Below are 11,935 nucleotides of genomic sequence, written 5' to 3'. Positions count from 1 at the left end.
TCCAATCTAAACCTCCCCTGGCGCAACTTGAGGCCATGAGGAAGATGGCACTGTTCCCTTATGAGAAGTCTAGCCATGTCCTTATTTATACCCAGCCCTGCAGGCCTGGTGAGCCACTTTGCAAAATCTTCACAGGAGTGAGCAGGCTTGTGTCACGTCGTTCAGGAACAGGGGACAGGGTGGCAGAGCCCAAGGAAGGAAAGACATGCGAAAAGAGCGATCCGAGCACAACCGTGTCTGCTCCTTCCACCCTGAAACCCCGAATTCAGATTACCAGCAGTCTCAACGCCAGCACAACGCTGCTGCCCAGCACAAAGCAAGGCACAGGCATGGGCACGGGGCTACCATGTGAGAGCCAGGGGCCAGCCAGCCCTGTAAGGGTGGCATTCCCATAAAAACTATTGAAAGAACAAATTCCTCCCCATATAGTATGAGTAGTTCCTGACACTCCATCCCATGCTTTCAGCCACAGACAAGCAAGATCATGTGCTGCAGAGGCTGTCAGTGCTGCAAGGGACGCTGGCTCGGGAGCGGAGCAGTCTGTTCCAGCCCACGAGCGAAGATGAGCCTGTGCAAAGCACCTCCTGAAGCAGTACAGGAAAACTTCCTGGAAAGGGCCTCTCTGATACATGAGCATTTCTTTTTGCCTAGAGGTGATTTTTTTTAAAATCGAGTTTTATCTAGCACTTAGACGACTGAGCAGGCACTTAAAAGGAATAGCTTCATGGAAAGCAGAGGCAACACCTCCAATGCAGAGGAATGGAGACGCTGTTGTCAGGTCATTGCAGTCAGAGTGACTCCCTGGATGTCAACGGGATTACTGGGGACCGCCTGTGGTTATCGCTGGCACTGGGGTGACAGTCTGCAGAAAGAAGATAAAATAAACTGATACACTGAAGCAGACAATAGTGAGAACACAAAGGAAAGTGGAGACAAGGAGAAAATGATCAGGTTGTAACTGGTGTGTTTGGAGCAAACATTAGACTTCAATCTTAGCTTGCCTAATTTTAGGTAAAACTTGGAAATAAGATTGTATTGCATCTCACTGTTGACAAGGGCTTGAGACATCTGCAAAATCTGCTGAACACGAGGCAGCCTGTCCTTGTGAACAGCACTGACAGTACTGATGGGGAGCTGCGTAGAGGACAGGCTCTTGATTTTGGGGGAACATTTAAAGTCTCATTTAACTCTCAGATCAGCACATTTTTACTCAAATACAGCGTTCCCCGTGTCACGGTATTCTGACTATGGATGAAAAGTCAGTCAGTCATTGTCAAAAGATGGTGTATGTGACAGATGCACGGGGAAGATGTAGCTGGAGACACAAGGTAAGAAAAACATACCCACAATCTTAAGGGAAAAAAACAGCTTAATAGCTTCTACTAGATTTATGCTACTGTGAGACCTGTAATGATGTTCTGGATTAAAATCTTAAAACCAGCGCATGACTGAGATAAGATGAATCAGATGCATCACTCAGAATTTTTAACTCACCCTATTTTTTATTGCATTTTCCTCTGTCAAAATTGTTTTGGATGTAGCTGTTGTTTTTTTCCCCCAGCTATTCTAGGTGGCTGAACTAGCTCCTTCAGGAATATTCTACCCAAAGGGTATCTGAAGGGCATGTCCACACACCAGGAGCCTCTGGGCTGAATGTGAGCAAGTCTCGATAGCCCAAATTTGGGGCTACATACTTACATAGCAAAAAAAAAAAAAAAATCATCCTGGATCTCCTTTCTAGACTATAACAACATTTTGAGATGCGATGGATACAGAGGGACACTAAGCTGCCTGCTGAACTGGCTTCCTCTCGGCTGTCAGCTCAACGTCCCAGCCATAATCCATTCCAAACTCTGACTGCAGCGGGATTCCTGTCTCACCATGAAGTACAGGGTACAACCCAATGTAAATTGAGGTCTAATAATAACTGCTGAAGAGCAGTTACACCAAATGCACTGAGAAAACATGTTTGTGCTTGATGCACTGCAGAAATTAGTCACTAATCGTTCAGCCACAAGAATGATACTGTGAGAATGTGAAAGAGCTGCTCCTCAAAAGTATTTTGCACCAGTTCAAGCTGCCGAATGATTAATCCTCTAAAGGCTTCTGACTCCAGCCCTTTCTTCTTCTACCAATGCACAATTGTGACAAGACACTTCTAGTCATTATTAACATCCTCAATTACCCATGCAAAAATCCCAGTAATGCAGGACATAATATCTCTACCACAGTCTGGCAGATCAGAGTTTTGACAAAAATGTATGAAAAGAAGCTGTGGATGAAAAAAGGCTTTTGGGGCCAGACTCAGTCACATGACACACGCCAAAGAAACCAATGCATGCGTGAGCATTTGCTTTCTTATCTAGCTGAGTTCAGAATCTGAGCCGTGGGCTTTAATTAACACTTTGACTGTGCGGCATTTGTTCTCTAAGTAGATGGTAAGATGCTTAAAGGAGTGATGAACACTTTTTTCCCTTGTTATTTTATAGATTCTGTCTGTGCTCAGAATTCAAAAAGAGATCATGATCTCAAACCAGTAAAGTTGTTAATATCCTCCTTTGCATTTATCATTGAGAAAGAGACTTTAATGGTTCTTTTTCTAGTAGCCTGAGAAAATGTCAAACAGAAAATGATAAAACAACCCAATGACAGGGCCCTCTGAACGCCTGAGCTTTACAGCTCTCCAGGGAAAGACTGTGAATCAGACGCTGAATACATCAGGCTAGAGAAACGTCCTCGAACAGGATGCTACAGCTTTGCATCTGCTGGGGGGGGAAGGTGAGAAGGGGCTGGGGGAGGGAAGACAGGTACTGGAAAGGAATTCATGTCCTAAAACTGCTGCCCCAGGCAGGAAATTAAGACTACTGTGGAGATTAAGTGGGACATTTTGTAACACATCTTCAAGTACATCTCATCTTACAATTTTGATATCCAGATGTACTAGGCATGTACAGCAATGACGTGATGCGATGACACCAGGAGATGGAGGGTGGGAGGAATATTGACCTGGAAATTATGAATTAGTCTATCCAAAGAAATCTGAAAGACACATATTTATGCAAATTCTAGTATGTATTTGTCCTGTCCCAAGAAGAAAGGAAGCAGATGGAGTCATGTTTCTTTTAATTTACTGCCTGCTTTTTCACACGCAACCCCCACCCCGTAAGGAAGAAGATCTTTCTATAGAAGCTGTATAAAGAAAACCTGTAGGTGGGTTCCTCACTCTCTGCCAAACATCTGGCAGCCTTTGAAAATCCTCAACTCAGCATCAGCTTTGCCAACTGCTTCCTCTGCAGGCGAATACTTTCCTCACCATTGCATTAGAAGAGGAGCAGCCTTCCCACAAGTCAGGCTAAAGGAGAAGAAAAGGACATGTGATTTCATGTACCAGGTCCTTCAGAATCTGGGACACAAATAATCTTGTCTCCAGCATCTGGAGTGCATTAAGATTACTGAGATTTTCTTCCAAACGAGTATGATCATTCCCAATTCCCTGTTCTGTTTGTAACCCAGCTCCCCCAAACAGGTACACGACTAATTGACTCAACTGCCTTGGAAGTCTATGAGCCCAAATCCCTTTCTTGGTTGCAGCAGAAACTGTGACTGTGGAAATGCAGAGTAGCTATACCACTGCCTTAGAAAGCCGAGAAGGCTGGCTGCTGACATTAGCGGCTTCAGGCACTGCCTGGCCCACAGGTTGAATAACCAACCAAACTGCAATCCTTTCTAAGGTCAGGGAGACGTTTTCTGGGCAGCTTAGCTGTTTTGCAGAAACTGGTTTTTCAGATTGTGGAGCTATTAGGGACAACATTTTTAGGAGTGATAATCTCCACTCTTTTTTCTGTCGGTTGTTTGATTAGTTTGATTTAGCAGCTGCTCCCCTGAAATGTGAAAAGGCACCGTTATATAAAAACTTGCATGAGGAAACTAGCTGGTAATGAGAAGCAGCGACCATTACTGCATCCTCAATATTGTTTTTACACTGGTAAATCATCGACTTCACTAGAGCTGCTCATGATTTTCTTGAGGACAAAAAAAGCTTATTTTTTCAAGAGGAGCACAGCAGATTTCTTTCTTTTTTTTTACATTCAAGATGTTGCGTTTTAAATATATTTATCACATCAAATTAAAAAGGCTTCCAGGAAAAGTCTACCATTGACTAAATTTACAGTTTTCCCATACAGACATTTTGGGGACATCTTAGGTAAAATGGAAAGAAATGTCAATGAGATGTGTGTCTGTAGAAGGGAACATTAGCTGTCAGTTGCCCCAAAATGAAAAGTCTTCTATATCTTCAACAGAAAAAAAGTTTTTTACTTTTGAAATGGAACAGAAACATTTTTGCAAAGATTTTCATTTCAGGTTTTTGAAAGGCACAAACACGAGCTTTTCAAGGACAGCATGAAAACACTTTGAGCAAGGGTTTAAAATACCCATTTTGAGCGTATTGTTTAAAATGGGCTATGAATTCACAGGCAGTTAACTGCAACATGTTCCTCTTAAATGAAATTTCCTGTGTACACAATCCAGTCATACCTCTGGGACAAGATATACACCCAGTAATTAATCACAACATTACTCAGTCTTTTTGGTGTTTACCACCTTCCTTCAGGCAATAAACTCCAGAGCTAGTGAGATAAGCATGGTACAGGAGCAGAAGAACGGAGAACAGGCAGGAGCCTGCAGAGGAACTGAATGCATTTCCTTAAGATGTTCCACTGCCTTTATGTTCATAGTTGAAAAAAACCAACCCAGAAAGATTCTGTTTAAATCCGTGAAGAGAACAAATATTCTCTGCTGTGTTGACACCTGCCTCAGATTTAACAGTGTACACAAAATATTTTCTCTGCATGCAGTCAGAGAGGAAGAGAGAAGACAGGGGATTAATTTTTCAGTGTATTGTGTAAGGGCTTAGATACATAATTCACCCTGACTTCAGATCAAATATACCAAGGAGCGCTTGCTCCTCTATAATGTTTACTGGCATGCCCTGACTGCATTTAAGACTCATTGTAGTGCCGGTCCTATTTCCCAGGAACATGTGCTATAGCTAAGCTAGCACTCAGTGGGCAGCTTCCACTACTGTTTACTCTCACGTAAATCCCAGACCACTCTGAGGTAGACTGAGTAGAATTTAGCCCCTTTTTTCAGTAATCAGGCCTTTTAGTAGGATATAATGGGCCTGCCTCTCCTCTCACGCTGCTGCAAGTCATGCATTACTTCATTTAAGTCATTGCACAACTTAATTTCACATTAGCGTGAAGAGCTGATGGAAGCTCTTTCCCTACCCCACTCAAACAGATGCAATTGATCGAGAGGAGATGCAAATCCAGCCCATCACTGTTGAGATCTATATAGGAACGTCAGCTTAAGAGGAGCCTGAAGTCCGAAGTCACAGTTCTTGTAACTTCGGACTCTTGCAAGGAACAGCATATAACGCTCTGTTGTTGCTCATACTCAGATAAATGTCGAATGAGACAAGTGTGGCCAGTGTGTTTTTGTAATTACAGTAGATCAGTTTTTTGATGAGAGATTTGCTTAAACCAAACTCCCTATTTTGAACACTCTCCTTCCTTGGGGAATACGAGGGTGGGCATCCAGACTGTAGTTTTGCAATAGAGATCCATCTCTAGACATTTGCAAAGCATAAAATCAGTTTTAAAACTCATGGCACTGCATGCAAACAATGGAAACTGGAGAGTCTATCCAGCCGTTCAGCAGACTTTCTAACCTAGTCTGCTGCTGTGCTAACACTGGACCTCTTATGCTTCCTCACTGCATCACCAGTTTTCCACGTGTCGGCAATGCAGTAGCGTAGCTTTGGTATTCAGAGCCCTGCATCAATTGTACCTGCTGTTTGTAATCCTGGGGCAGGGAAGGATAAGGTCTGGCTGGGAAGTAGGCAAAATTGCACTTGAGATGGGGCCAAGCTGCAGTACTGGAGCTGCTGGTGCTGTGCAGTCTGGGTTCTGACCTTCATTTCAAAGCCTTATCATTGCATAAACCAGCTGTGCCCTGGCAGTTTTGGGGTGTAGCTTGCCTTAAGCTAATAAAGGCTTTCAGATAACATTGCTTAAAGACTTCAGTCCACACCGTATCAGCGTGGATAAATAGAACTAAGAATAAATATTCTTCATTCAAAATGCAATCAGTTGATCTGCAAAGTAAAGCAAATTATACGTCTTGCCTGGGGATCTGCAGCGTCCCTAAAGGCAGGGAACTTTGACCAAAAGGAAATTTTGATACTAGTCAAGTGTGAATGGCATTTCACAGGAGTTTGTGGAGCTTTTTCCTACAAGCATTTTCCAGCTATTCCCATTAAAAAACATGCTGTCAGTCCAACTTCAATAAATACATTTACACTGCTGATTCTGGAATACTGTCAGTAGGAACGATGTTAGATCTATTTGGGTCCCAACCTGTAATTCTATATGGTTACCCCTCACCAGTTTAAAAAAATGACTGAGTATGCTGGAACTGTTCACTTTGCCTGGACAATGGAGTTTGTGCATGTAGACACTGGGGGACATACTGCCTATCCCAAATACTATCACTTTTACACAACACTATCATTAACAGCTGAGAAAAATAATTAACGTTCCATAGTTTTCCACATTAGCCTTGTTCTTTCAGATCTTGGTTTCACAGCAGAGCTAGACTGGACAGAGCATGTGTACTCCTTGAGAACTATTATATTTACCCCAGAGCAGATGAGATACTGCAGTTCCTAAACAGACTCAAGGCCCAAGCCTCAGACTACCAAGCAGGCTCCACGATGAACACAATTCTACCCCTCCTTTTAGTCAACAGGCAACAGGTTTGGGCTAATAAGCTTATGAGGCCAATTGTACTCCCACAGTGCTGTTAAGTACAATTGATGCTACTGAAGTCAGTGAAATCAGTCAACGTTCAACAGCAAATTTGTATTTGGGAGGAAATGTTGCATTCCTTAGAGACATTTATCCTTACTATGTCTATAATTCTGCAAAACTTTTTTTACTGTTTAGTAAAAGGGGAACTTCTTGATCCCAAATAGGTGCCCCTCCAAGCACTGAGGCCAACAGCCATTCTTGACTCCCACCTATGGTATAAACTCAAAAAACCAAGATAGTCCATGACACTGGCTCTGACCCTGGTTACACAAACAAGGAGAACAGCATGGTTGCTCTAGTTGCGTGTGTGATGATTCTGCTGGTGTTCTCGTACTGCATTTTTATTGCTTCCAAATTTACTGCCAAAAGATCAGGCGCCTTGTTTGCTTAGACCTCTGTCTTGTGGATTCATTTCAGTTCTCTGTTTCTAGCTTCTGTATTTGGAAAGCTCTGCAGCCATCCACTTTTTGCAATGACAGGTCCATTCTTGTCACAATCTTCTACTGAGACGCTTATTAATAATATCACAAATTATCAGTGCTGCAATTAGTACCACTATTCATTGTGCATGACAGCATTTTTTCGCAGAATTGTCATATGATGGTCAATGGTCTCACCTTTGTTTTCACAAATGCATCAGTCTGTGACTGGAGTATCCACAAAGAACTAGCTACTGTCCGTTCACACAATTAAAAAATCCCATTTCTGAAAAGCTTGTCTTTTGAGAACCACTAGAAAGATATATTCAAATGTACTGTGTTTTCATCTCTGCTTTCTTGGGGGAGGGGGCAAGAAAGGGGGTGATTGTTTGACTTAATCAGAAATCAACTATATTCCAATTATGAGTACCAAACAAAGCAGCAGTAAGATCTCTTGTTGTTAAACTGACAATTGATTCTTTATCACAGATCTATTATTATTCAGGAGGCCAGTCTTACTCCTATGGAGAGTTTAAGAACAGGATAACAGCTGCAACAGGTCCAGGGAATGCATCAATAACAATCTCCAACATGCAGCCCTCAGACACTGGTTCCTACACCTGTGAAGTTTTCAGCCCACAGGGCGACGCTGGACAGAGTCAAAAATCTGTGATTGTCAGTGTGCTGGGTAAGTGCCTTTCCTCTCTACTGCTGTATTGTAGTTTTCTTCCCTTATTATGAAACACTGAATTCACCGCTCAAAATACGTCGGACCAGAGGGAATAACAGAACTGTGACAGACAAGGCCCACGATGCAGAGAAAGGGCTCCCTGATGCGCTGACGCAGAGATCTTTTCCAAGGGCTTTGGAGGCAGGCAGAGCCTGGGGTGCCCTCTAGCTTCCAAAGCAGACCTGATACCACTCCGCAGCTACCCTTGCTTGACCTGCAGGAAAATCTCATTCTCCCATGAGCGGCCTTCAGATTCACTTTGTGCTCTCAGAAAGCCACCTAATGTAAGCAGGTAAGCGGGTAGCTGGAATTACCCAACTTCACTACATTTTTCATGTTGGAAAACAAAGTGATACTAACTTTGATTAAAATAAAAAGCCCTTTTAACTGGGAGTGACAACTTCTCTCTGAAGCCATTACTTTTAGGATAATCCCGCCCCAGCAAAGACCAGAATTTTACTCATTTTGCCTAACGTTGGTCACGGTGACTTGTGTAAATCTAGGGAGAGGCAGCAGTACAGCCCAAGGGTTCTGGGTCACCCCCTTTCCCAGAAACTCTGGAAACTTAGTATGTGTTGGATGGAAGTAGTACAAAGTCAATTTTGGATGGAAGAAAGCAATAGTTCAACCACGAACAGGCAGGACAGAAAGGATGAAAAGCAGTGGAATGAGATATTTTACTTCCTAATAAGAGAAAAGTTTGGACTAACCCCATCTAATCATCGTTTTTATATTGAGAATTCACAGCTGGTCAGAGTGACAAATCAAAGTCATATGAGAACGTGATTCCAACATCATTTGCCTATCTGCCAGGGATAAGAAAAAAACATATGTAAACTCGATCCCTGAAAAATCAAAGTACTACTGTTAGTTCTCATCTAAAATTCCCCAAACAAATAGTAAATTTTGGAGCAGTTGAGTAAGAGATTGTACTTTTCACATGAAAACAAGAAAGGTTGTTCATTTATGCACACAAAATTGGGCATTGCTGGTATACTTCCACTGACGGTACTCTGAAGAACCACAACAGCATATCTATAGGTAGGAAATGAAAAATAATAGGTGTACGTGAAGACAGAATCTTCTCCTGTGTGCACAGTGAGGAAATGCTATCAAAGCAGATGTATTTTTTAAGAGGACTGTAGTTAATTTATTTCCTCCACAGCTGCAATATACTGAAGAATCAGGTCTTGACCCTCTCCCTTTATGTGGAAAAGCTCCTGCTGTGTCCCTAAAGAAAACGATGCTGCTGTGTGGCAGAATGGCGTATGACGAACAGTGATTGGCCCATTGTAATTAAAGTAATTGATAGTCTTCATCTCAACACCTCCATAATAATATTTTGTATGCAAATAGAAGAAAAGATAATAAAAATGTATCCTAGGCCATGTACATATATTTAATATTACTCTTCACGGGAGAGCCTTTGGTCAGATCCATAAACAAGACTCTGCCCTCCGATGGAAACCTCTAGATGGGGTCCAATTCTTTACTTACAGCAGCACAGTACCAGAAGTCAAGGTGGATGCTTGCAGCCCCGGGTATATACTCACGATGTGTCTGTTCTCCTCGTTGTTATTTTGCAGTCAAACCGTCAAAACCTTTCTGCAAAATAGAAGGAACGCCTGAAAAAGGCCATCTAATCTACCTCTTATGCAAATGTGAAGAAGGATTGCCTCGCCCTACCTACCACTGGTACAAAGTAGATGAGAATACCCTCAAGCCTGTGACTCAACAACTTAGTACGTAACTAGAGGACTATCATACTGTGTTCAAGATCTGGAATTCCATAGTACCAGCAATTTCAAACACTGTGTATCACATAGGGTAGTTAAAACGTATCCTCTTCTGACGGTCAATGTCACAAAATTGTATTTTTACTTATTCAAATCGACTGATAGCTGTCACAAACACAGGATGTTTTTTCTATTTGTTTTAACAAAAATTGTGTGGCATGTTAAAGTCTTGTCTATGCCATTACATTAAACCGTTAAAATGGGAGAAATGTTTATGCCTTTACATCTCCCTTCCCTCGGAATTTTGAGTGAACTCAGGATAGGCTAAGTCAATTTTCCATTCAGGTGCTAAGACCTCCAGCCCGAAAATCTTCAGTACCTGTTACATTTTCATTTGTGAAGTTACACTGACAATAGTATCAACGCGGGTAAAACATCAGACAGACAGACCGATTAGCAGGGTAGGGGCCTACTTCTCATGTTCTAATACACTCCTGCAAAAGCCACTGCAGTAATTTGCAAGGAAAGTAAATGTTTTTTATTTAAAGAATATAAAAGACCCCAAATGAATGAATAATTGGAGAACCCTGTTTCTAACCTCTTAATAGCTCTCAGTATTACCAACTGAAGAAAACCGTTTGCCTCTACAGTGTACAAAGGGTGATCTGTACCTGCTCTCTGTTTGTCACAGATCCAAACACTGGCATTCTCTACATCGGCAATCTCACCACCTTTGAAACTGGGTATTACCGGTGCATAGCCAGGAACTTCCTGGGGAACAGTACCTGTGAGCTTGACCTAACCGCAAACCGTAAGTTTAATGCATGAAAGTAATCGTGTATTTGATGTATGACACGCACAGTTTGCAGAAAAATACTGTAACAACTTTAAAGCATAGGTTTTTTTCAAGTAATAACAGAATGGGCTTTGGAGAGCTCCGGAGTTTTCATCCAGGCGTGCCCAGAATTCACACTGACCTAGGCAACTCATTTAACATCTCCAGCTTCATTTCCCACTGGGAGCGGGAGCTGAACCTGGCTCTGACTGCAGAGCCTTTACTGAGAACCGACAGACATGGAGTTTAGAGCAATTTCTTCCAGCCAACAGTCCCACTGAGGTCCCCCCATCCCAGAATTTACAACCATCACTGAAATGTGGTAGGACGAGGACGGGGGCACTGTAGATGTGACCACTAGCTAAAAATACTGCAGTCATGGAAAAGTACCTTATCTTGGCTGCCCTCAAGCAGTGGTCAGCCTTATTCTGACCGTTCTCAAGCAGTGGTCAACCACATCTACATGCAGATTTTTCACATAACCAGTAACATTTAACAAGAGCCAGGCATATCTTGTACAACCAGCCACGAGAGATGTCCCCGAAATGGTCACTCAATTACTCAGTGGTCTATAAAATGAAAATTGCAGGTCAGATCTAGAAGCTGTACTGAAGTGGAAACAGGTTTTGGGGGCTCACAAATGATCAGAGCATACATTTTACATCTCAGCTGAAAGACAGAGATAAAAGCAACCTGAATTTCAGAACTTGTTTGCAAGGACTGAAGAGCAAAGGCTTTCAACTATTGCCAGTGTTAACAGCCTAATGTTTCCCTTAGCCAGGCATAAACATGGGGTTTGTTAGGGTAGGGGCTAACCAACAAGAAAGGAGGCAGCAAAGGTCATAAAAGCACAGTTCTCTCTTTCCTAGAGAATCTTTGGCCTCCCTCCTGGAAATACAGCTGTCAGTCAGTTTTTTAGTTCTTTGAATCCAATGCCTTCTCTCTGCTAAAGGCTCCTCCACTAAATTTCCTTGGGATTTAGCTACAATAATACTTTTTAAAAAGTCAAGTAATCTTTTTTTCTTTCCAGATTCGGACAGTGGTATTGTTGTTGGAGCATTAATTGGAGCAATTCTGGCAGCTGCTATCATTTGCATTATCGTCTGGGTCTTAACCAAGAAGGCAAAGAATAAGAAGTCATCAAGTAACGAGATGCAGTAAGAGTTTCTGTTTGCTTCATTTTAAGACAACTATTTAGGGAAGTGATCGTGCCCCTGTACTCGGCACTGGTGAGGCCGCACCTCGAATACTGTGTTCAGTTTTGGGCCCCTCACTACAAGAAGGACGTCGAGGTGCTGGAGCGTGTCCAGAGAAGGGCAACAAAGCTGGTGAGGGGTCTGGAG

General features: G+C 42.5%; 1 protein-coding gene across 1 annotated transcript in view; it reads left to right on the top strand.

The window, feature by feature from the left end:
• Nucleotides 1–11,935, top strand: part of VSIG1 (V-set and immunoglobulin domain containing 1) — a 23,150-nt gene that overhangs the window by 9,269 nt on the left and 1,946 nt on the right. The window contains exons 3-6 of the mRNA XM_009275364.1: nucleotides 7,781–7,979; nucleotides 9,608–9,763; nucleotides 10,449–10,568; nucleotides 11,623–11,749. Of these exons, the coding sequence (XP_009273639.1) occupies nucleotides 7,781–7,979; nucleotides 9,608–9,763; nucleotides 10,449–10,568; nucleotides 11,623–11,749 (602 nt within the window). The remainder of the gene's footprint in view (nucleotides 1–7,780; nucleotides 7,980–9,607; nucleotides 9,764–10,448; nucleotides 10,569–11,622; nucleotides 11,750–11,935) is intronic.

This window comes from Aptenodytes forsteri, unplaced genomic scaffold (genome assembly GCF_000699145.1).
Source record: "Aptenodytes forsteri isolate BGI_AS27 unplaced genomic scaffold, ASM69914v1 Scaffold143, whole genome shotgun sequence".
Lineage (NCBI taxonomy): Eukaryota > Metazoa > Chordata > Aves > Sphenisciformes > Spheniscidae > Aptenodytes > Aptenodytes forsteri.
Note: the sequence above shows the minus strand (reverse complement) of the source record. Positions and strands in the feature narration are given on the sequence as shown.